Genomic DNA, 24,676 nt, shown 5'->3' with positions numbered 1-24,676 from the left:
CATGAACGAGGATGGCGACTATCCTGCCGGCACGACGACGTGGCAGTTCAACTTCAAGTTCAATCTCACGTGGGTCAACTCTTCACACCAGACGCGTTCCACAAGTCTTTTGTTGTTGTTTTTTCTCCCTTGTTCAAACAAGTTTCCTTTTGTGTTGTTGGATTTTTTTTTTTTGCTCCGTGCAGAGAGGACATGTACTCACAGGACTCCATAGACCTTCTACAGAACTCGGGCCTCCAGTTTAAGAAACACGAAGAAGAGGGAATTGACACGCTCTACTTTGCTGAGCTCCTCATGACGTCCGGCCTGGTGCTGTGTGAAAATGTCAAGTGGCTCTCCTTCCACAGGTCAGTTGCTGTGGTTGTTGTTTTGTCCCATCGGTGTCTTTACCGTCACAGGACAGCTAGATCGTTGGTACGTCTTTGACTCGACACCCCCCCAGTTGACTGCCGTCATGTTGTGTGTCTGTCAGCGGCTACGACTTTGGCTACCTGGTGAAGCTGCTGACGGACGTGCGGCTCCCCGAGGAGGAACACGATTTCTTCCAGATCCTCAACCTCTTCTTCCCGGCCATCTATGACGTCAAGTACCTGATGAAGAGCTGCAAAAACCTGAAGGTGCACCGTCACAAACAGACGTTGAATAATCCGACTCGTCCGCCTGTCGGAAGTTGAGAAGTGTTGTTTTCATTGTGTTGTTTATAATTCTTGACTGTGCGTTTTGTGCAGGGAGGCCTGCAGGAGGTAGCGGACCAGCTGGAGCTGAAGAGGATCGGCCGGCAGCACCAGGCGGGCTCTGACTCGCTTCTCACCGGCATGGCGTTCTTCAGGATGAAAGAGGTACAGAGAGCAGAGCCAACACCTGGCCGGAGAGAGGTCTCGGCATCCATTTGTGATGTCACAAAGGGCCAATTTCCAGCCCGTTGTTTCCGCACACACTTTCTTTTGACACGGCCCATTCTTCAAAGCCGTTGGTGGAGTTGATTTTGCAAAATACGGGCCATTTTAAAAGACTCTGTCGTAACTGTTGGCTCTTTCAGCTTTTCTTTGAGGACAACATCGACGACGCCAAGTACTGCGGGCGCCTGTACGGCCTGGGCTCTGGCTCCACCCAACCACAGAACGGCATCTCCAGCTCGGGCCAGGAGGAGACCAACAACAAACACTGAGCGAGCGCTTGCAGCCTTCAAGTGGAGCAACACACTTGTTTTAAAAACCTGACCAGCAGATTCTTTTTCTCCTCCCAATGCCCCGAAACCACGACCTGAGTGACTCTGACCGAACTCTCCGTGGACCCAACACCGGCTCGCTCCCTTCTTTTTAGTCGCTTTTATTCAGTAAACGGCCGCGTTATTCACAACACCTTGGTTTTGTTTTTTTTTGTTTTGTTGTTTTCTTCCAACTCAGCACTGTAGTGACACCTTTCTTTAGCAGCATGGGACCAGCTCCTGTTTCAAACATCAACGAGAAGAAGAAAACAGTCCAGTTCACATGGTCATCAGCAGGGATTCCTCTTTTTTTTTCTTTTTTTTTTCGATTTTGTTTTACTTCACATTGGAAGGGCCTGTAATTAAACTGTATAATTTTGATGAGAATAAAAATGTTTTAGCTCTTTTTCCACTTTGAGGAAACTTTTAACAGCGAGCGTCCGAGTTTGTGACGGTGCTCTGTTCTGCATGTGTTCAGTCGAACTGCTGTTAGCCTGTACATCCAGCCGCCAGACCAAGCTCTCCTGCCTGCCAGGCCTCCACCTCCTGTGGTCACTGTTGTTTTTACATTCTGCATTGTTCAACAGTTGTATATTAAATTGTTCTTTTTTTTGTATTTTTCACTGTGAATGTGACACTTTGTTTTATATATATATATATATGGCAGTTGCACTCAGACACAGTTTAGGTTTTTTTTTGTTTTTGTAGGGAGGCAGTGAACAACTGGACACTTAGAAATAAAGATTAGGCTTGGGCCAATATCCAATATTATTGAATATCATATTTGCTGTTGTATGCAGTATTTTTCACAATATCAATCAACAGTTCTTCAATGATAATTTCATCTATCACAATGTTTGACAGGGACAATCGATAAATTACATTTTGGCTTTTACCCAAGCTTAAAAAAGAGGAACCCTTGAGGCTTATAAAGGGCAAATAGAAAATTTAGAAATGAAAATTAAATTTTCCATCATTTCTCTTGCTCTAAAAACAATGAGATTAGACTCGCTATGATTTTCAGACTGTTAAAAAGTCATTTATAATGATTCCAAAAGAAGGTGTACATCACCAACAAGTGGCAACATTGAGGCTGTTGGATGCTGCGGCCCCTCGGGAGCCAAATGGATCAACTTTCTGGACCCTGTCAAGGTTCTCCTGCGTTCTTGCTGTAAATTAAGTATTCTGACACCGTAGGCACAAGAAGCATGAAATCATTATTTAGATATATTCCAGTCTCCTTTGGGTTTCGAAGTCAAGAATAGAGCGAAGACTCCGAACAAAAAGAAGACACCCACCAGGAAAAACAGCTCAGAGCTGTGAATGGAGCGGTTGAAGGTTTGAATCTCATGAGTGCTGGTGTTTTAAAGTCCAGCAGCCAAAATACAAAGATAAATACGACGAGCATGACCCTTAGGTGGCGCAGTGGTAATGTTCCAGACAGTGAGTCGGTGAAACGGTTGAAATGAATGAAATAACCAGATATTTTAATACATAATTAGACAAATCATCACCTTCACCTTTGACGTGAGTTTTAATGCTTTTACACACGAGTGAAGCACGGATTTAAAATAAAAAGAAAGGCTTGGTAGAAGCATCAAGTTAATTTGAGAGAAATCACAGTAAAGCGTCACAGGAAGGATTCTTTTTTCCAATTCACCTGATTTTAAAACCCAACTCTCACAAAAGAGACTCAAACCAACAACCTTCTTCACTCTGAGCTGTTTGAAGTTGCGTTCAGATTCTGGAACCTGCACGGCAACACCTTTGTTTTTGCGACACACACAAATTTCCAGATATCGCACAATCGTTAAATGTGAAACAGTTTATTAAACAAAAAGCTGTGAAAAAAGTAAAAGCTTGTCTGAGTCGCCCGGCGGAGGCGACGGTTCATGTGAGGAATCGTTGCGAGGCCTTCAGGAGCGCCGGGGTCGTGGCGTGTTTGCGGAGCAGCAGGAGCGCCTCCTGCAGGACGGTTGGGGGGACACAGCGGGGCGACGTCGCGTCGAGGTGAAGCAGAACCAGGCAGCACTCGACCACGTCTGGGTGGGGGAACGCCTGAGGGGGCGGGACAACAACCTGTCAGTCAAAGAGCGAGCCACGGCGCCGTAGTGGAGAAGGTAGAGAAGCAAGACGTTTGCATGGAGGAGTGTGAGCTGGACACTGAAGTTTTTTGTGCCAGTCAAGAGCAGGTTCCACTCAGACACAGGTGCGCCAACACACACTGGAATCCTCCTTACTTTGATCTTCTCTGGAATGTCGGCCAACTCTTTCTGGTGCCTGGTCATCCTGGTCGACAGCGAGAGCAGCGAGTCCTGGTTCTCCGAGCTGCAGGTGGGGGTGGGGGGGGGATCAAGACAGATGCTCAGCGTGGAGTCGAGCGGCAGAGAGAAAAGAACCAGAGAACTGGTCTCACCGTTCACCAGCGGGGGCGCCGTCCTCCTCCGCCTGTCCTCCGCCGACTCGGCTGTGCTGCAGCATGATGGCCGCCAGGCGCTCCTGCACGTCCTTCACCGCCCACTGAGTCTCCTGGTGGGTGGCGTGGAGCTCAGACAGCAGCAGAGACACGTCAAAGTCCAGGACGTCCGGCTCGGAAGCTCCGCCTCCGCCGTTCACCTCCGTCTGCTCCGCTGCCGGTCTGGAGTCGGAGGCCGGGAGGTGGCCGGAGTTTCTCCACCAGCGCTGGTACAGACGGTGGTAGTTGACCAGCGCCTGCAGGCTTTGGGCAGCGGCTTCAGCTTCTTCTTCTCGTCCTTCTGAGTGACGTTGGGACCCAACGACTCCTGCAGAGAGAAAATTCCACGTTTGAGACACCGCGACCTTCATCAGCAGGTTCGGCTGGTTTCTGTGCGTGGCGACTCACCGTCGGGGAACATCAGGCTGCAGAGCTGCGCCGAGAGGGAGAAGTGTTCGGCGTCCTTCAGCCAGGCCGCCGCCTTCCACAGCTCCTTCAGCTCTCGGCCGCCGTCGCCCGACATCCCGCTCAACGTGGCGGCGGTCAGGTGGAGCGAAACATACAGCAGCACCTGAGGAGGAGGTCGGAGAGGTTGACAACTCCACGACACACACACACACACACACACACACACACACACACACACACACACACACACACACACACACACACACACACACACACACACACACACACACACACACACAGAGGATGCAATGGAAGAAAGTTCTCTAAGACATATTGTGGTTGATCTCTTTCTGCTGCTGCTCCTTCTTCAACCTCACCGTCGATTCTTAAAATCCGTCTAAAAACCCACTTTTATTCCTTGGCTTTTGACGCAGCATGAGACCGCATTTCTTTTATTGCCTTCATTGTTTTACTGTTTGTTTTAGGTTTTTATGTTCTTACGTACAGCGCTTTGTGTCAGCTGTGGTTCCATTTAAAGTGCTTCATGAATAAAGTTGAGTTGAGTTGAGTTGAGTCTACTTAATGACAGCGGGTCGCGGGCTGAGGCGGGTTGTGATAATTGCTGTGGTTGTGCAGGGCCGCTGGGACGAGTCAAATTACTGATAGCTGCGGGACCGACGGGTCGCCAAAAACCCGGAACCGCGCACCACTAATCTCCCGGGCTCCTGAGTGGATCAACATGCACTGCTGTGCCAAGTTTTAATAAAGTTTTGTGGCTGGTTTAAATGTACTGAAATACAGCAGTTTGCTGTTGTGTACTGAACCGAACAGTCCGTATAAAATGGTTCAGTAAAATACTGAATATCTCTCACACACGCTCGCACGCACACACACAAACACACACAGTGTCAGGAGGCAGCAGCAGCACCTGTCTGAGGGGGACGCTGGCGGTGGGGGGCGGAGCCTCTGCAGACTTCAGCTCCTGCAGCAGAGCCTCGGCGCTGCGACTTCCTGTGGACGTTTGCGAAACGTCAAAGTGCTCCTCCCACGCGGCTCTCACCCGGGCCCGGACGCCGACCTGCTGTTCACCCTGTGACGGCGACGCCCACGCGTGACCGGAAGCGCTTGGCGCTCCTGGCACGTCCAGCAGGGCGGCGAGCAGGGCGGCGAGCAGCTCGGCGGCGCAGAGGTGCAGCTGGTGGACCTGCAGCAGGAGGAAAGAAAGAAAAAAAAAAGAACGCCTGAGATCTTGAAAGGGTCACGCGCCAGGAAACCAGCCCTTTGTGATGTCACAAAGAGGCGGTAAACTAAACATGTGGAGGTGTTCCTGACCAGCAGCTGCTCCTGGGAGCTCAGGACCTCCTGGGCTCCCTGCCAGTCCAGCGAGGCGGCCAGGTCCTTGGCACAGCGCAGCGCCAGCGACTGAGCCAGCGCCGCCTCGCCGGCAATGTTGGCCAGCGTGGCCGCCGTCCTCAGCGACGGGACGTCGTTCTTCCGGGCGATGACCTTGGCGGCGTCGAAGCTGGCCCCGGCAGACAGGTAGCTGGAGGCGAGGGAGGTCAGAGGTCAGCAGGATGCTTTTCTTTTGTTGTTTTCTTTCTTTTCATTTCTCACTGCACTGGAGAAATAAGAGAGGCGGCGCTCACCATTTAGCTGCAGCAGAGAAATGTCCGTCCTTCTCCAGCAGGGCGGCCCAGCTGCTGTACAGCTCCGCCAGGACCGGATCGTCGGCCGGCAGCCGGGCTTTGGCCAGGGCAATGGCCTCCCTGCGCACAACACACCAAGCACAGATACTGATCAGTCAGTCAAGATGAGTATTGGTAGCAGATCAATCACACATGTGATGACATCAAGGCTTCAGTTGCAGTTTCTCATCTAGACGTCCCACAAATGAATGAATGAATAAATAAATAAGCACTACGTACATACATAAATAAATGCGTACATTCACAAATATCTGTGTATGCTGGAAGGTAGTTTTGTTGAGTTGTTGACACTGTTGGGTTCATATTTTGCTACATTATTGCTTTTTTGGTATTATACAATACAAGACTGTTTTCTTAGAGCGTTGTGTGTAGTAAAATTATTAAAAATTTTATACAACTTAATTGTTTTGATTCATGGTTAATATTAATGAAAAAAATGTTTATTTGTCTAAAATCTTAGGTTTTACCTTAACTAACTAAAGGCAAAAGCACATCATTATTCAATGATTCACATCACCACACAACACTATGTGTCCCCTCTATTTACTTGGAATCAAATTCATACCAAAATCTCCAGTTTCGCCCAGCTCGAAGAAACAGAGGGCCTTTGAAAATAACAACAGAATAATAATAATAATAACAGAACAAAACAGGCGCCAACCTGTAGAGCTTGTGCGAGTGCAGCAGCTTGATGGCTTCGTGCACCCTGTTGATGGACAGCAGGTGCGTCGCCGCCTTAAGGTACTGCTCCTGCAGGCACAGCTGCCTGACGAAGGCCTCCACCGTCCGGCTCCACACCCCGAAACCGGCTGGAGGCAGAGACACGCGGCGTTAGAGGGCAAGACCCAACCAGCCAGCAGGGCTGTGAATAATCAACATCCTCAGCAGCACCGCACAGGCGGAGCAGAGCAGAGCAGAGCAGAGCAGAGCAGAGTGCATGTTTTATGCATCATCTGCTTGTCAACAGGGAGGAACGGAACCCCGAGGAGCTGAAAAAGACCAGGGAGCCGAGTTTCTGCAGAGCGTTGCCTCATCAGAGAGTCGTCAATGTGATTTAAATAAAATAAATCTCTTCAAATAACATCACCGTCTGCTTTTTTTTATCCAACGTTCAGCTCATCCTGACAGTGAAGCACAAAAGCTCCCTGGAAATCAGTTCCTTTGTGACGATGTCAGAGGTGGCTGTCATGAGTGGGTGCAGTAGTAGCAGCAGTACCCATGGGGGCGACGGAGAGCAGGTGGTCGTTCAGCTCTCCTCTCTCCGTGGCCAGCTGCAGCGCCCCCTCCAGGTCGCCGCTCCACAGACGCAGGTACGTGACCGAGTCAAAGTGTCCTGCCTCCAGGTGGGCCTCCTCTGGAGAACATGGAGAGAGAGGATGGGTCTGGGCGAGCGAGGAGAGAGAGAGAGAGAGAGAGAGAGAGAGAGAGAGAGAGAGAGAGGGTGGGGGAGAGAGAGAGAGGGTGGGGGAGAGAGGGAGAGATAGAGAGAGAGAGAGAGAGAGAGAGAGGGAGAGAGAGAGAGGTTCACGGTACCCTCTGCCTGGAACATCTGGCGCAGAGCAGCTCTGTCTGAGAAGAGGCCCAGGTACATGTACTCCCCCTGACCTGGGACGCAGCCTGCAGGGGGCGCTGCAAATGACACACACAGCGGAGTTCATGGCATAAGTAAGAATAAGTACTTTTTTTTTTTTCAAAGCAACGTTTTCTCATGTCTGGACATCCAAAGCGGCACTTTCTGGTTCTAAAGTTCCCTGGATGCTTTGCAGCGCCGTCGATGATGTCATCATCGCGCTGCTGCTCCTCACCGTTGCCGTGGGTGATGGAGGCCAGCGTGACGCAGTCCTGCAGCAGGTCCTCTTTGGGCCGGTGGTCCATGGAGTTGCTGAGGGGCAACATAGAGCGCGGCTTCTTCTTCTTCAGCAGATCTGGGGAGCAACCGGTGAAAAACCAGTCAAAGGCAAACAAACAAGCAAACAATCCCCCACAGCTGCAGTTGCTTGGTTGGTTGAGGCACAAACCTGGTTTTTCTTTGCTCTTGGGGGCTGCAAATGTCTTCCTTTGCATTTCAGGGGTGGCCATAGCTAGAATTCAGGAGGTAACGGGTGAGAACTTGACACTTGCAGCCTCTCGGAGCTGTTTTCCGGCTGTTCTGTTACCTGCTGCTGCGGTGCCATTAGCTGCAGTGGCTTCCTCCTGCTCCTCCTCATCACCTGACGGCCCCTCTGCAGTCGCCTTGTGCCCGTTGGTTGCCGCCTCTGCCTCGAGCTCCACCGTTGCAGCCGCAGCTCCACCTGCCCCGGACGTCTTCTTGTTCTTCTTCTTCTGCTGCTTCAAGTTGGTCTTCATCTTCTCCTTCAAGTCGACCATCTTCTTCCCTGAGAGGAGCGAAACAGGAAAGTTAGAACCAGGGAGACAGAAACTCGTGCCTTTCCTAGTTTTCCAAATGTCAAACTTCTCTCTCAGAGGCGTAGGGCTCCACCTTTTGGCGGCTTGGTGAACTCCTGCTCGGAGACCCTCCATTCCTGCACGGTGAAGTCCTTCCCTCCGGTCCAGATCACGTCCGGGTCGACGGGGGACCAGTCCACCGACAGCAGGTAACCCACATGACCCCGGTAGTTGGCGAGGGCCGCCTCCTGCAGGACGTCCCACACCTGGGCGGGAATTTTAGAAAAACAGACCACTTCCTGTTTCTGCAGTGCCAGTTTGGTGGGAGGTGCAGACACACGAGGAAACGCATCCTGGTTGTATCACCCACGATGCCTTGCCGACACTGACCTGGGCCGTGCCGTCGTAGGAGACGGTGACCAGCCGGCCGTCGTGGTGCGGACTCCAGGCCATCCCCGTGATTTTGCCCGTGTGACCGCACAGCCTGCGATGCGGCTCCGTCACCACCAGGGGGCTCTCTGGAGGATTCTCTGCGCATTTTTGTGGGGGGGGGGAACACACACAACAAGTTAGCCTTAGCTTTGAGAGGCGGAGCACTAGCAAGTGTGGCTCCACCCCCTGGTCACCTATGACGGCTCGCAGGTCGTGCACGAAGACGATGGCGTTGCTGGAGCCCGAGGCCAGGAGGCCGTGGAGCTCGGGGGCGGGGCCACGGTGCCACCGCAGCGTGTTGATGATCTTGTGGTGCTGCTGGATGCTGCACAGCAGCTTCAGACTGGGAGCCTGGTAGATGTCGATGCACCTGCAGGAAAATATTATATATATCAATTATTTAATTAGGGCTGTCAGCGTTAAGTTAAATTATAGTTAAATACGATCCATAACGCGTACATTTTTTTTTAATTGCATTTCAAACGTAAGGCCTGGTTCACACTAGACGCAGAAACGCCGCGGAACGGAGCCCACTTCCTTAACCTTAACCAATGGTGTCGTTCACACCAGACACTAAACTTAAAACTGCCTTGAAATGCAAAATAACTGAATTTTACACATGCAATTCAAACCTTGATTAATCACAGTTAACCATGAAGATTCTGCGATTCATCGCAATTAAAGAAATTAATCGTTTGACAGCCCTAACATTAATATTAAAATGACAGATTTTTTTTGATACAGTGATGCTCGGAATGTCAGCATGCCGCTCGTTTGCTTTTCCTGCAAGTCTAATGAACTGAATTTGTACAACTTCTGCAGGCTCTTCCTGCTGGTGTGTGAGGAGCAACAGAGGTGAAGTCGGGGTGCGAGCCGCTTTCCCACTGAGCTGAATGTTAACGTGCAGCCCAAGGCCTCCAGACGGACCGTCGCAGGACTCCGACCGGCCGACGGGGTCAGTCAGACCTGACCGCTCACTCACCCGTCCTCGTTGCCGATGGCGACCGCTCTCCCATCCGGCTTCCAGCTGATGTCCGTGTGCGGAGACAGCTTGTGCTGCGGGAGAGGAGGGGGCAACATTTCACCGTCACGGCCTGATTCAAATCACCTGCTTTCACATTCTGCAGTCGACGCCGGAGCTCCGACGAGCCCGGAACGTCAAACCCGCAGCGCCGCGTCTGTCGACCGACTGTCTGGCCTTGTTTTGCGCCTTGAGGCGTGTTCACGACTGACTGTACGCCGAGTTGGGATTCTAGGTGTCATGCAAAGGTTCAGTCTTGCCTCTCTTAACTTTATCAAACATGATGTTTGAACATCAAATGTCCCCAATGACCCAAATTAATGTGAATAACAGTGAATAACAGATATGAGAAAATTCCACCCTTTTTCTCGATTTTCCAAAAACATCCCAATATTTTAGCTTTATTTTTTTTTACCCCAATATTCAGGGCTGTAAACACAGGGCTAAATCCTTTGTTTCCTAGAGATCTAGAGAGGTCTAAGGACAATCGATGGTGTCGACTCTCGCGCTATCCCGCCACTATGTCCACTCCACCTTGATGCAGTTGGTGTCTCTGATGAGCTGGTCGATGTCGGACGCCTCGCCGCTCAGCCTCGCCGGGTCGTGCTGCAGGACCACGCCCTCGCCGGCGCAGCTGTACAGGCTGTGGGCCCACTTCCCCTCCGCCACACCTGCACGAGGCCGCTCGTTAGTCCAACAACATATTGTAATTTGCTTTCTGGCTGCAGCGTGTGCAGAATGACTCGTGCCCAGAGACGGAACGGGGAGGGGAAAACAGCTGCTCCTAATTTCCTCCGCAGACCTTCGACAAATCATCGCGACGACGCCGACCAATGAGACGGCCGAGCCCCGAGCCGCGCGGTTGAACCAATTAGTGGCTCCTCGTGTTTGTTTGGGAGGCCTCATCAGCAGATTGCATGCACACAATTAGGTTTTGCAGGTCCAGAGCTGAAGTAACACAATCGAACGTGGTCTGCTGACATCTGCTGAAATTAACTTCCTGCGTCTTGATTTCCCGGTGAGCAGCAGGCAGGGTGGGGGAGGGGCTTTAAGTGTTTTCTCAGCTCATTCAATTACAGAGTCGATTACAAAAAGGCCGTGCAGACGTGTTATTTTTTGTTTTTTTTTTAGCTGACTCGGTGCGTTGCCGCTGTGTTTTTCCGCTCGATCGGAGCGTTTCGCCGCTCAAACAGCAGCCGCTGCTAAAAGTTCATTAGACACTTACCCAACGACACCGGCGGCACTGGGGGGCCCCAGGCCAGCGCGTACACGGTTTTTCGGTGATAGGAGCTCGATATTTGAGGAGGCCTGCGAGGAGACAGAGCAGGAGAAACACGCAGCGTCAGGGAAAAGCTGCGGCGGTGGGAGCCAAGAGGAGGAGGAAAAGGAAACCTCTGAGGAGCAGAGCAGAGCGGAGTGCTCGCTCAGCCTGCGGTGCCACCGCTCACACTCTTCAGTCTGCCGGAAACTTTTTCAACTTCTCAAGAATTGCTATTTTTTAGCACCGCTTTGGTGACCAAAACGAATCACAACTCTTGCTCCTCTTTTGAACTCATATGAATACTTAAACACTCGTAGAGTATAAACTCATCAATAACCACCTACTTGTTTGAGAAGACGTCATAGATGCCGACTTTTCCGTCATCCGTGCCAAAAGCCAAGGATCCTTCTCTCTTCGGGTGCCATGCCAGCTGCAGACCAAAAGAAAAAAAAGAAGAAGAATGAATTTTATCTCAAGGGCTGCTTTTAAATCACTTAGGATGGAAAAAATATCACTCACAGTTGAAACTGATTGAAGCTACAAGCAAAAAAACAAAAAAAAAAAAAGGTTGCTCTCCAGGCAAGAGAGCAGCTTGATGCATTTAGCACTTTAATCATGGTGCAGCTTGAAAGGCGGTGAAAGCCGGTGCCAACGACTTTAAATCTCAGCAGACACTCAAAGAAGCGTCACAAAAGCTGTAACGACGGTAATAATCCTCTCCGGAGGACGAAGACCCTCTCAGAGATGCGCTCAACCCAGACAGCCTCCTCATAATTGCAGACAATTAGAGCTTGCAAATTTAAAAGTTCTCCAAAAGTCTCAACGGTCCCCGATTAAATCCATTTTCAGATCTTCATTTTTCATTCCAGATCGAAGTTGAGCAGCGTGAGTAATTATCCAAAACTCTCAAGTCTGCAGAAAACGCACTTGCTTTGGCACGAGTGAGGCCAGCAGAGGAAGAAACGGACGCACTGGAGTTAATTGACGAGACAGAAACAGTGATTACTGCTAGAAAAGACTGGAAAATTAGAATTTTTGGATCTATATATTAATTATATCAAAGTTAATTAATATTAAGTTATAACTTAATATAACTTAACTTTACACCAGAACAATCTATTGATCAGGAGAGTACTTAATTAATTAATTAATTAATAAATAAATAAATAAATAAATAAATAAATAAAATGACTGATCCAAAGGAGTTTCTCACCGCTGTGACTTTGGACTTGATGCCCTGCCAGAAGGAGCGGGTGTCGTACTGGTTCTGGGTGCTCAGCGTGTTCCACACCCGGATCATGTTGTCGCCGACGCCCAGCGCCAGGCAGCCGGTGCCGACGGGCGAGAAGCTGAGGGCGTAGACAAAGCCGCCGAGGGTGGGCAGCGTCCAGCAGCAGTCTAGAGACGCCAGATCCCAGCATTTAATCTGCGCGTGAAGACAAAAAATAATAATAACAACTCAGGATTACCAAGGAACTGTCCAGTGCGGTTTCGGACCGGAGACGAGCGCACCCACCTCTCTGTCCATGGAGGTGCTGATGAGGAGCTCCCGACCGTCCTGCAGCTGCATGGAGCTCAGGTTGAAGACGATCCTGCTGTGGCTCTGACTGTCCGACGACGTCCCAAGCAGAGACCACTTTGACTTCCCCGTGCGGGTTAGGTCCCACATCACGATCTCACCACTGGGGACCAACACACATGCACACACACACCAAGGCAGGGAAATTGAGTGAATGAGAAGGAAGGACAACCATGGATGTATTTCAAGACCTGGATATGCTACGGCAGCTCTGTCGGCACGTTGATTTTTCCCACCCGTGGTATTGAATGCAATGGGGCAGAAAAAGCATTTTCCCCATAGACTGCATTAGAAAAATAAATGCCAGGAAAACGGTTGACAGGACACCTCTAACATGAAACATAGAAATCTTTATATTGTGTATTTTGAAGTCATGGACTTCTCTACAGGACCGAAAAGCCACAGTTTAATCCGAGAGTGATGTCACATGCTGAGTCTGTGGCTCGTTCTGATTGGCTGATATGTTCTGATGTGTAATGTGAGTTACAGAGGCGTGATGGGAAGTGATGCTACTGCGCGTACTCGATAGGCCATAAAGCAGAAATAAATTCTAGATGGTGGACTTTTTGGGCATTGTGGACCAAGTGAGCGACTCCATTGGAATGAATGGGGTGCCGTCTTGGATGCCCGAGGCTTGGGGACACAAGTAAGTAAGTAGGTAAGTCAGTTAGTCAGTGAGTAAGTCAGTCAGTAAGTAAACCAGTCAGTAAGTTAGTCAGTAAAAGTTTATTTATGTAGCACCCTTCATTGCACGAATGTACCAAGTGCTTCGCAGCAAATAAAAATAGTAAAGTGCAGTCAAAATATCACAGAAATAATAAACTAAAAAAGTGCAAACATTAAAGACAGGCGATACAGACAACACCTCAAAATACAGACTAAAACTGGACACCAGGAGCACTAAAAATTCACAACAGGGAGAAGAGGAGGAGAGGAAGTGAGGAGAGGAGGGAGGCTCACCTGAAGCAGCTGGACACGATCTGGGTGGGATGTCCCTTGGGCCAGTGGACGTGCAGCCAGAGTCTCTCCTTGACCCCGGGGTCGACCGCCGAGCCGCGTTTCTTCAGGTAGGGCAGCTTCAGTGTCATCACGGCTGCAGGAGCACAAACAGTTTGGCTAAACAGAAAAAAAAACCTCAAGTCAACGGCGGCGCAGGCGCAGCGGGAACTCATACCTTTCCCTCTGGCAGAGCTCCAGACCCTCAACGTCTGGTCTCGGCTCCCGGACACCAGGTAGCAGCCCCTCTGCTCTCCCTCAGGCGCCGACATCGTCACTATAGCGAGATAAAAAGTGTGTCGCCAACAAAGTACGAAAAAAGAAAAAATTAGCCGCTGCAGCTCCACTAACTTTCGCCGTCCTCAGATCTGCTGGTGAGGGATCCTTCCTTGTCCAGCGGCGACCAGGCCAGCGAGTGGATCTCATCCTCGTGTCCGCGCAGGCGCTGCATCACCTCCCCTCGCTTGGCCACGTCGACCAGTGCGATCATGCCGTCTTTGTACCTGGAGGAGAGCGGCCGCGACGCAGTCAGAGCACTTGTCGACGCGTGGAAACAAAGACCCGGGTGGCGTTTCCCGCCTCTGCTCACCCGACCGCCACGGTGCTCCAGGTGTGAGGGGAGCAGCTCAGGCAGAAGATGGTTCTGGGCTCCGGGAAGAAGCTGGCTGTGTCTCCGGTGTGGTGCCAGTGGCAGAACACGACGCCCTTCTCGTCCCCGGACACCACCAGGTTGTGATCGGCCGGAGACCAGTGCACCGCCGTGACGCTGCTCTGTGTGTCAGAAGAAGAAGAAGAAGAAGAAGAAGAAGAAGAAGAAGAAGAAGAAGAAATACACAGTATTCACTTCCAGTTGATATTTAATGGATGCAGCTCTGCTGTCACAACTATAGGAAGCAGATTGGTTAAGAAACCCCGAGACCAACTTGAAACGTCTCTGGTGGGAACCTGAAATGATGGACTTGAGACATCCCATCATTTAAATGTCAGCGATCCCGCAAGGTCGTCGTTTAAGAAACCAAAGTCAGAGTCAGCGGAAGGCAGAAACTCCTCTTCCCCTCGCTGATGAAAGGTTTAGCTCGCTGCCAGTCTGGGCTCTTTTATTCTCCAGATCAAATGCCGCACAGCCAACGTTATGGCTCTGAGACAGAAATTGAAGCAAGCAGTGGAAAGTGAATAAAGCGCTGCCCTCTATAACCTCGACCGTCGACAGGCCCCGGAGGGACTCGTGAATTGCATCAGAGGGAAGCCGACTGTATCCGAACCGCACAGCAAAGTCTGTCCTCCACAAAGTCTGTCACAGACACTTTGAACTTCCCCTGCAGAGGGAGCCATGAAAGCAAAGCAAAATGCAAAATGCTCAAAAACAAAACAAAAAAACGACTCAGTGCAATGGCGCTGCACCTTTTGAATCTGTTTTTCTTTTATATCTGCCTCTGCCTCAACAGGGGACAACAGCATGTTTTGCAAAGGCATTGATTTTGCTAAAATACATTCTAAAAAAAAGAAAAAAAGAAAAAGAAAAAAAGAATGGAATTGGAAGAGTCCCACTCACCCGGTGACCCGTGTGTTCTCGGATGAGAACCTTGTCGTTGGCGTCCCAGAAGCGAACGGTGCCATCGTTGGAGGAGCTGACACACAGGTGGCTCTGAGCAGCCAGCTGGCAGAAGGAAAAGCTCGACACCACGTCTCTGTGGCCCGCGAGCTCACCTGAAAGTAAACAAAGCGACACAATAATCACAACACCAGCGGGGAGGTAAATCCTCCGGGGATCCGTCTCACTGTCAACGCTGGATTTTAATCCCCACTCGGTTCATAGGGATGTTTTTGGTTTAGAGGCAAACAAAACTAATTTTTTTTTTTTAGCTTGCATCAAAATATGTTCAACTAATTAGTTCAGCTGCAAGATCTTTAATGTAAAATAGCAGTTTTAGATTTATTAAGCATTAAAAGCAGGCTCATGATAAAAACTAATATTGAATTGATAAACTTGCATAAAGTTTTAGACGATGAACCAATATGCTATTAAAAAAATAAAAATAAAATAGCCTTCTGTTTACAGCAGTGTTTCTCAAAGTGGGTGTTGCGCCCCCCCTGGAGGGCGCAGAGTCATGAGATGGGGTTTGCTGTTGTTTATTTGCATAACATAAATGACTAATAGAAAAGTGAAATGATGTTGTGAAAAGTTATTTGCACAACAGAAATTACTAAAACAGGTGAGAGGAATGTTGTTGTTTTTTTCTAACGTTGTTTCAATAAAGTTATAAACAGCCTATTTTGCCACCATTTTCTCAGGGTGGGGGGAACATGAAAAATGTTCTTCCTCCAAAGGGAGTCATGACAGAGAAGGCCTGAGAAGCACTGGTTTACAGCATCCTGCTGACAATGATGCTTTGATGAACCTCCCACGTGTTTGGGAGAGACAAAAACACGGTGATCTCAGACAGTGCAGCCAAAACCTGGCTTTAGGTGTTGTCGTGGACCTGAGAGAGGTCTCAGTGTCTGTGACATCACAAACAGCTGTGTGTTATGAAAAGTGGAACACAGAGATGTATAGATTGAGCTTTTGTCAGGTCTGATGCGTTCACTGGCAGGAGTGATGAGCGCACCTCAAGACTTTCTTGAGTTGCGCAGGTAACGAGGAGCTGTAATCAGCACGCCTGAGATCACCTTGACTCTGGCGAACAGAGCAACGCGTTTACACATGAATAGAACGGGCAGACTCACCTACAACACGACAGGAGGACGCAGAGATGTCAATCAGAAAGACGGTGTTTTTGGCTCCGACGCCCAGTAACCTGCCGCTGCTGCTGACGTCGCTGCAGCGAGAGCAGTACCAGTTGGGGGAAGCAGGAAGCGACCTCTCGTGCATGGTGTGCCCAAAAGCTGTACTTGTTTTCTATCTGTTAAAGTTTAACACAAGAAATCCAGACTCACATGTTACTACCTACACTACACGTCGTAGCATCAACGCTGAATGCCGTACGGCCGGCGTGGTGTCGTAACTCTTACCGGTGTTGGCTACGGAATCTCAGTGGGGTCAAACAAGATGGCGTTTGTCTTCGACAACATTGTCGCGTCAGTATTACGACTATTAAACTAGTTAAGATGAGTGCAAGCCATTGAAAAAAAAAAAAAAAAATACTTCCCTGTCTGTAAGTCTGATAGGGCAGATAAGTTAAAGTCTATGGTTTTGGCTGGAAACATTACGACCGTAAAACGAAGCTGACAGTGTCGCAAAAATGCAACATGGCGACAGCAATGACAGGACGTGGTATGCAAACAGCAGCCGACAAATTCTACATTTCCTTCAGACAGTGTTTGTTAATTATGCCGTTGTCCAGGTTATTTTTAACAGACCTTTATTGTTCACAGGAGGTGCTCTTTTTCGGAATTTATGCGGTCTTTTACACCCGAGGTGAGTACATCGATACCATCACTTGCTAGCCGTGCTAGCAAGTGTTAACGGCGTCTCTGCTGCAGAAGGACAAACGTCTTTAGATTGTTGTCACATATCCTCAACCACCGAGTCTGTCCGAGTCGAACTTTAAATCGTAATATTTTGAAAGCGATTTGCTTGATGTCAAGGGTATTATGCTTGCGTGTGACTTGCTCTGGTCATCAATGTTAACTTTATTTACTGAAGTCGTCTATGTATCTTGACGGTCACGCACTGCGTGGTGACCCCAGCTCTGCTGAAAACATCATTGAAGAAAGAGTCCGTCAGCGTCGTTTCTCAGTTTTTACTTTATTTGTAATTACTTTTTTATTTTTTATTTTTTATTTTTATTTTTAGGTATAAATTAAATATGTGTTGTTTTCAGTGTGTGTGTTTACTCCTTTTCTAAATGTCCTTCCAGGTTCCAGGTTCTCGGTAGTTGTCCTCAGCAGCTGACATGTCTCCACACGAGCAGCACTCTGGAATCCAGGGGCTGGGAGAGAAAGAACCAGATGATGTTTCCGCCACAGCTTCCAGATGAATCCCGCAGACCAGCAGTGAGTCTCTGCGACAGTTCAAATCATAGCAGACGGGGATAAACTATTAAATAAGATATGAAGAAAAGAACTTTGTCAGTGTGGGTAGAGTCTGCACGGTTGAGTCTTCCAGGTGTCCATTCTGAATAGTTTTCTTTGGCTGTCTTTTCTGCAGGAGATCCATCACAGCAGGCGGCAGATCAAGTACAGCAAAGACAAAATGTGGTACCTGGCCAAAATGGTTAGATCCGCTGCAGGGTGTTTCCTCCAAGTTTAAAAACTTGGACAAAGACAACACAACAACAATTGTCTCTTTTTTTTTTTTCTGTTGTTGCCCACAGATCCGAGGGATGAGCATCGACGAGGCCATTGCCCAACTGGAGTTCAATGACAAGAAGGGCGCAAAGATCATGAAGGAGGTTCGTAGCAGATTGGCCTGGTGCTTCAGTCATCAATACTTGCCAAACTCCAGATGTGTGTCATGATTCTCAGTGTGTGTATTTGCCCTTTTCTCAGGTTCTCCTGGAAGCTCAGGAAATGGCAGTTAAAAACCACAACGTGGAGTACAAATCCAACCTGTATGTAGGTGAGTGTGCAGAACTGATTGTCTTGCAGTGTAGAGAAACATCTAATCAACTTTGTTGGAGAATGAAAAAAAATAAAGAGACAGAAATGTTCAGAATATTGGACCATGAAAATGTTTGGACGGAAGAGCGTCAATTATGCCACTCGGAAAGTCAACCCAAACAAAATAGGTTTTATGAAAGAAAGAGTGTCCTACTGCCAGGCAATCTAAAATAACGTCAACCGGTCTGCTGCCATTGTAACCCTACAGGCAGTTTCAGTCTTTACACTTTAAATTACCAGAGGGATCGGGTGCTTGTCTCTGAAAAGGACTCTTAGATATCCTATTTGTTACTGTTGCACGTTTTTATTTAAACAAAAGCAATACATTTCCCCTCCACCCGCAGCTGACTCCTACTCCGGCAAAGGCAAGTACCTGAAGCGGATCCGCTACCACGGCCGCGGCATGTTCGGCATCATGGACAAAGTTTACTGCCACTACTTCGTCAAGCTGGTAGAGGGCGCTCCGCCCAAAACGGAAAGGACGACGAGCTTCGACCAGGCCAAACAGTATGTCCAGAACCTGAAGAACCGAACCATCATCCACAGCCTGTGACCCCTGCTGGTGGTGTTGTCAGCGCAACCATGTGATGTTTGTTTTGTTTAATATGTTGTAAATAAAGAAATGAGTCCTTACTGTGTCCCTCGTGTTTTTTTTATTGTCTTCTCTGTTGTTGTTGTTGCTGCTGTATTGCTTGATTATTTAATTTATTTGTAATTATTTGGGTTAGCATTAGTCTGTTAATTAGGCATAAAAACAAACGAAAACAAAACATGCAGATTTTGACCATTTGTTTGCATCCCAACTATCAATGTGGGTTTAAAAGACTCAACAGATCCTTTGCAGAGCAGAGAGACCCGCGGCAGCTCCATGTCTCCTGGAGTTTGTTTCTGTGCCGTTGCTGCTTCTGTTCTCTGTAATTACCCCTTTTAGTTTCCTGTTTCCGATGTGAACGACCCAACAGGCCTGGCGCGCCTCCCAAAGCTCATGTCAGCTTTGGCAGCTCTGAATGTTTCACAATAAAGACCAAACAAAACAAAACCCCTGTATCCAGACCTCAATTTCAGCAGACAAGTGCCCTCAATCAAGCTGCTGGGGGCGCTCTGGTCCCTCGGCACAGAATGTCGGAGCGACTTGAGAAGAGCCGATGGTTTCATCTTCCCCCGCCACTGCTCCTCGCGTCCTGCTTAAATGCAATTACATGATGTTAACTGAATAAAGTTTTGTAATTTGAACTTGTGAGTCTGATTCATTCACGTCTCGCTGCCTTCACTGCAGCAGTGAAACATTGATGCTTTCTGGATGTTATGAGACGTCTCATGAATAAAAAAAAAAGAAGATCAACAGTAAAACAGTGAGAGTTAAAGGTAATAACATCGCCACATGCCGGCAAACACGCATCCCATCATCAGTCCCAGCCCCTGCTGTGCTTCTGCAGTTGCATTAGATGAAACGTCATTTTTTAAATTCTCAATCAGGAAAAGAAATGGCACCATACTGGAGCTGGAAATGAACTGAGGGAAAGATTTGTTGCTGTTCCTGATGGCTGAAATTGTGCATTGCAAAAAAAACTACACATAAGCGTAGGCACATACACACGCGCCCTCAGATGAGAGCGTGTGTTGTGCTGGTGTTTCCTCTTATTAGTTTTTAATGCCAGCTTGTCGGTCAGCCTGCCCAGCAAGGCCTCACATTGAGAAACAAATAGAAATTGGGGTCCAGGCGCGTGTGTGCGTGTGTGTGTGTGCAGGCCTCAGGGCATTATTTATTTCCTTTTAACTTCTCCATTTCTCTCCCCCTGAGTCTCTTTGTTGGCGGCAACCACGGAACGCCGTTAGCTCCCAAATGAAATCTGCCTTGCAAACACACAAGGCTTTGCCCTTGAGAGTCGCATCCAGACATGAAACACTTTGTTGCCTGTGTGAAATGCCTCCAGCGAGGCCACAGTTACCTTTTAGTCCCCAAGAAAAGGGAAAACTGTGAAAATGAAAGTGCAGCCCTTTGTTTCTCTGATGTTTGTTTCTTTTTTTCAAGGAAGAGAGAAAAAGTCAAACCCAAAGTGATTCATTTTTGTTTGTTTTTTAAGTTGCAAAAAAACAAAACAAAATAAGTGTGCATGTGTGTGTGAGTCAGTTTTCAGCTCAAAAAATGACTTGGGGTGACAATCAACACAAACCACAAATGCCCAGTTTGTTACAGTGAGCACTCAGTCATCCAGCTCGGCTAGGAAGAGGTGCACATTGGTGGAAAATCTCTCTCTTTTTCCCACTCACACACACAGCATCATTGTCGATGCAGTGGCAATCATGCCGTCTGGGTTTTTCCACTACTGTGCTGCAGACTATTGACACGGGCCGAAATCAATGCCTGTGTCGCGCTGCAGCGTGATAATGTGGAGCTGACTGAGTATGGGAGATGTTCAGGGAACATGGCTGCAAGTCAGCCACAGTCTGAGGAGGAGGAAGCTTGTTATGATTAATCTGGAACCATCTTCACGCTATGGTTCACACTTGTGTGTGTGTGTGTTTTCTTACTCTAGACGTGAGTGTCACCGTGTTACGGGGCCGCCTTGAAGTGGAGCCCAGATCAGCACACCTGCCACTGGTGCCTGAGTGATGACAGGTGTGCTGCTGCAAGGGCACCAGGTGCAGCCAATCCTGCAATCAAGCCAAACCACTCGTTCTATTCTTCTCTTTAATATTGGCTTTGTGTTTTTCTGACTGCACCTGCGTTCTGAAAGGCAGCTGCAGAGAGCAGGAGGAACTCCTCAACTCAGATGATGAAACTTTTCTGCGACACTGGCGGAACTTGCGGACTTGGTGTTGTGACGTCACTCGCTCGGAGCTCAACACCGCTCGGCGGGGACTCCGGAGAACCTGTCAGTTTTAGTAGGCGCGGCCGTCGACCAGATCCCTGCGTGCACGGCAGGTGTCGCTCTTGCATCACGCGTGTGTGGAGCCGCGCGAGAGGACTCCGTCACCCGAGTCGCGCGCCCTCCTGGACTCTTTGCGCGCACGTGTGCGCCTTTCGATTCGTCCTGCATGTGGCTGTATTTCAATATACTACTCTTATCATATCTCCTTTCACATTGTTCCTTCACGTGGTGCACGTGAAGGAACAATGTAAAAAAACCAAAAACCAAAAATAAATAAATCATTGCGCAGCACCATTGACTTTATGAATGTCTAATTCCGATCATGGATTGCAATATTTCATTATAGCTGCCCAGCAGTTCATCACATGTTCAGGAGCAGAGCTCAGCGTGACAGGTCGCAGGTGTGCGTGCGTGTGCGTGTGTGTGTGTGTGTGTGTGTGTGTGTGTGTGTGTGTGTGTGTGTGTGTGTGTGTGTGTGTTTGCTCTGTTCTGCGCGAGCGTGCAGTGACTGCTAAAGCTCTGCAGTTATTACTGCACACACACTCACACACACACACACACACGCACACACACGCACACGCACACTCGCACACACCATAAGATCCACATACAGATATTTTTTGCTATAAAGATTTTTTACCCTTCTGACAGCGTTTGGCCAAAACATAAATAAAAAAATAAATAAAAACCCATTGGTCAACACGACAGAACTGTAAATGCTCAGACCAGGAGGCTGATGCGATGTCAGCCAGTGGAAAGGAACGCTTGGCATGCCAAGTGGATTTTTCTTTTTTTTCTTTTTTTGTCAGTGCTGTAGCGGTCCAGTGGAATCCAAGGAAGTCACGCCTTCAGGAAATGAGAAGTGATTCCTGTGTGAGCAGAGACAAGCAGTCACATTAACGGGCCAGTGGAGCTCTGACATCACAGACACTTGGTGACAAGAGGAGCCAAACAGCAGCACAGGCGCTGATGATAATTAATTCTGCAAAAAAAAAAATTCTTACATTGAATCTTTCAACTGCCGAAAAAAAAGCAAGACAAAACAAAACAAGAGAAGCATCAAAGGCTCCATGATGCTGGAGGAGAAGGTCCAGTCACATGTTTCTCCACCCTCGAACACCTGCTGCTCCAACGATCATCAAGTTCTGATTTTTCTTTTTCCTTTGAACCAAAAGATCAATCAATGATGAACAATCATAATGACGACTACAGCGACAACACTCTTACTCCGAGTCCTTCTCAAGACCAGGAGCTCCAGTCAGACCCAGAACCCAGAAGACGGCCGGCGGGTCGGGAACCTCCCAGTTCAGGCCGTAAAAACCGCTGGCTGATGAAGTGTCACGCTTCGCCGCTTCTCGCCTGATTTATCTGCCGTGCTGCAGTCGTCATGAATTTAAATCTGCTCTTTAAGTCCACACATGGGCTCCTTCCCACCGTAACTTTCCGTTTTTTCCTGTATTTACAGCCGCTGCTGTTGGGGGCGGAGCTGCACGCAAGTCCCAATCAGAGCCGCCTCACGTCTGATGGCCACAGCCCCCGCCGCCGCCGCTGCCGCGGGGAAAGTCACCTGACGGCGGCTCGGCGCTCGTAAAATCAGCCCATCAGCATGGAAACAATTAGAGGGCCATGCAGTCACGGTGTGTGTGTGTGTGTGTGTGTGTGTGTGTGGGTGTGTGTGTGTGTGTGTCTTTGCTTGTGTGTGTGTATGAGTGATGTACTGATCTACTGACTGGAGAATTGCTGTTTCAGGCCACAACCTTCTGCACTTAGTATGTTGGAGGCGTCCTTGGCCAAAACACCAAGCCCCAAATTGTCCCCCAAGGCCTCGCAATCAGTGTGCGTGTGTGTGTGTGTGTGTGTGTGTGTGTGTATACGTGCGCGTAAATGTGAGTGTGTGAGCAGTGTGACAAATGAATCAAATTGGAGCCTCCTGCCTCCCTGCAGTCTGTGTGTGTCAGCTTGCGAGCCGTGAATAGACTTTTCACGCGTTTGTGCAGGTGTGTGTCGTTTTGTTTGTGCGACGGACGGGCGGGGGCGGGGGCGGGGGCGGGGGCGCACAGGCTCCTCCACGACTCTGCGACCGCAGCGACTTCTTTTGCGCCGAGCTCCAAACCTTCGTTATTAACGAGCAACCTCGTTTTGCTTAATGAAATATTGATTTGGAAATTGTATCGCAGGACTACAGAAAGCTTTTAAAGCTGCGTCGGCTGAGAGCCAACTTCATCAATTATTATTATTATTTTCTTTTTTTTTTCTTTCCCCAATGAAAAGACGCAAAAAAAAGGAAAGGAAAAAAAAAAAACCTAGATGTCGAATGGCTGCATGTTTTTCAGGTTTGAAATGGAAATAACACAGACGCCGGAGCTGCGACAACCGCAGCGGAGCGCTTCCGACTTAATCATGCACGAGTTCCACTTCCACTGCCTGAAAGTTGCCGACCGTTTCGCTTTGGTTACGCTTGTTTTGTTTTTTTCCCCTCCCCAATACGAAATTGGGCCAAACTCACGTTAATCACGTTAGAGTGTGTGTCCGTGTGTACAGTGCAGATAAGAAACTAATCCTACTGGAAACCACTCGGCGCCCCCGTTTGGTTATTTTGGATGTTGCCGGCTTTGGTGAGTGTCACAAATCCAACTGAGAAACAAACAATTGCAAAAAAAAACCCCACAAACCTCCCTGCCTGAAACACACAGAAAACAACTCAGTCGCTGGAAATCCTCATGTAGTGGTTGTTGGGAATTCAGTGAGGTGATGTGGAATTTGGACCCCATGACAGCTGGGAGAGGCTCCAACAGAGCCCCGCAACCCTGAGCTCAGGAGGAAGCCGACATAGGAGATGGTTGGATGTGGAATTTGTTTTTATTCTGGACTTTCAATAACGTGTGTGTGTGTGTGTGTGTGTGTGTGTGTGTGTGCTCTGCCTCTGTTTTGTTCCCTTCTCCTGTAATTACCTGCTCCATCTCACCTGGGCCTCATTGGCCGGCCCTCCTGTGTGAATTTAAGTCTTTAACTTTGCTTTCCAAACTGCTTCCTTCAATACCTTCAGAGTGCACCCGACTCACTGTACAGTGTGCAATCTACAAAGACATTACAGCCGTTGCGTTCACCTGGTGAGTTGATTTAAAAAAATTTTTTTGATGCAGCCAAACTAGCATCAAAAACTTAAATTCCATTTGCCGTTGCTAATTTCTGCCCAACTGAAGGTTCAATAAGACGACAACGACAACAACGACAACAAAATAGTAATGATGATTACTGGTGTTCATAATCTTTTATGGTTACATTAGACCTCACAGGGCATCATGACCTGGGCACCACAGACACAGGCTTTGATTTGCTAATTGGGAGCTCGGAGAAAAACTCCCAGGAGGCCGTTCTGGTTCCTGCCCCTGCCCCCGAGGGGCCGGTGTTCCGTTGTCGAACTGGGTCGAAATGCACCGCGGATGTCCCAACGCTCCTGCTGCAGAGTGCAGCCGGCTTGATGATGTAATTATGCTTGGACTGGGCCGCCTGTTCAGTCCAGGCTGTGGAGCCTGTCGAGGGGGGATGTCGAATGCAGGCTGCAGAACGGATAATGGAAAGGAGCGGTGGCGGGGGTGGGTTGGGGGGTGTCTGGGCCAGGGTGTGCTGGATAGGTGACAACAGAAAAAATGCTCCCGGCTGAAGGTGAAAAAGCAGAGAGGTGTCAGGTACACACGGAGGTCCGCAAGGCGCGGGAATCCGGAAGACCCTCCTGGATTCACTCTGAAATGTG

The 24,676-nt window shown here is 48.9% G+C and overlaps 3 protein-coding genes across 3 annotated transcripts in view; 2 read left to right on the top strand and 1 right to left on the bottom strand.

Moving 5' to 3' along the window:
- cnot8 (CCR4-NOT transcription complex, subunit 8) overlaps window positions 1-1,823 on the top strand; it is a 3,339-nt gene extending 1,516 nt beyond the window's left edge. The window contains exons 3-7 of the mRNA XM_076022431.1: window positions 1-69; window positions 186-347; window positions 473-617; window positions 729-839; window positions 1,040-1,823. The exon at window positions 1-69 is cut by the window's left edge and continues 125 nt beyond it. Of these exons, the coding sequence (XP_075878546.1) occupies window positions 1-69; window positions 186-347; window positions 473-617; window positions 729-839; window positions 1,040-1,168 (616 nt within the window). The 3' untranslated portion in view covers window positions 1,169-1,823. The remainder of the gene's footprint in view (window positions 70-185; window positions 348-472; window positions 618-728; window positions 840-1,039) is intronic.
- A 1,194-nt stretch (window positions 1,824-3,017) lies between these two features.
- gemin5 (gem (nuclear organelle) associated protein 5) lies at window positions 3,018-16,446 on the bottom strand. Its single transcript, XM_076022429.1, has 28 exons — window positions 16,175-16,446; window positions 15,003-15,157; window positions 14,040-14,221; window positions 13,802-13,953; window positions 13,629-13,727; window positions 13,415-13,547; window positions 12,392-12,557; window positions 12,089-12,301; window positions 11,220-11,305; window positions 10,840-10,922; window positions 10,149-10,285; window positions 9,576-9,649; window positions 8,788-8,963; window positions 8,552-8,691; window positions 8,256-8,427; window positions 7,933-8,151; window positions 7,795-7,857; window positions 7,582-7,701; window positions 7,310-7,405; window positions 6,993-7,130; window positions 6,438-6,585; window positions 5,717-5,836; window positions 5,403-5,613; window positions 4,999-5,274; window positions 4,071-4,233; window positions 3,624-3,990; window positions 3,448-3,535; window positions 3,018-3,265 (listed from the first exon to the last, which is right to left on the bottom strand). Exons 1-28 carry the CDS (start codon window positions 16,317-16,319, stop codon window positions 3,098-3,100), a joined length of 4,290 nt encoding a protein of 1,429 aa, XP_075878544.1. The 5' UTR covers window positions 16,320-16,446; the 3' UTR covers window positions 3,018-3,097.
- A 163-nt stretch (window positions 16,447-16,609) lies between these two features.
- Window positions 16,610-18,682, top strand: mrpl22 (mitochondrial ribosomal protein L22). Its single transcript, XM_076022430.1, has 7 exons — window positions 16,610-16,721; window positions 16,823-16,865; window positions 17,308-17,443; window positions 17,598-17,663; window positions 17,764-17,841; window positions 17,939-18,008; window positions 18,394-18,682. The coding sequence occupies exons 1-7, from the start codon at window positions 16,697-16,699 to the stop codon at window positions 18,600-18,602; spliced, it is 627 nt and encodes a 208-aa protein (XP_075878545.1). The 5' UTR covers window positions 16,610-16,696; the 3' UTR covers window positions 18,603-18,682.
- The last annotated feature ends 5,994 nt before the right edge of the window (window positions 18,683-24,676 follow it).

Source organism: Nelusetta ayraudi, unplaced genomic scaffold, assembly GCF_046127955.1.
Source record: "Nelusetta ayraudi isolate G7.1 ecotype Tasmania unplaced genomic scaffold, CSIRO-AGI_Nayr_v1 ptg000011l, whole genome shotgun sequence".
Lineage (NCBI taxonomy): Eukaryota > Metazoa > Chordata > Actinopteri > Tetraodontiformes > Monacanthidae > Nelusetta > Nelusetta ayraudi.
The sequence above is the reverse complement of the archived record's forward strand: the minus strand, read 5'-3'. Positions and strand labels throughout refer to the sequence as shown.

Excerpts from the sequence above, each read along its gene's own strand:
- gemin5 (XM_076022429.1), bottom strand. The coding sequence starts at position 16,319 with ATGCACGAGAGGTCGCTTCCTGCTTCCCCCAACTGGTACTGCTCTCGC. Across the intron at positions 10,286-10,839 it reads AGTGCCGCCGGTGTCGTTGG|GTGTGGCGGAGGGGAAGTGG; the intron begins GTAAGTGTCTAA and ends GGCCTCGTGCAG. Across the intron at positions 8,964-9,575 it reads GCCATCGGCAACGAGGACGG|GTGCATCGACATCTACCAGG; the intron begins GTGAGTGAGCGG and ends ATTTTCCTGCAG.
- mrpl22 (XM_076022430.1), top strand. The coding sequence starts at position 16,697 with ATGGCGACAGCAATGACAGGACGTG. Across the intron at positions 16,722-16,822 it reads GACAGCAATGACAGGACGTG|GAGGTGCTCTTTTTCGGAAT; the intron begins GTATGCAAACAG and ends TATTGTTCACAG. Across the intron at positions 16,866-17,307 it reads TGCGGTCTTTTACACCCGAG|GTTCCAGGTTCTCGGTAGTT; the intron begins GTGAGTACATCG and ends ATGTCCTTCCAG.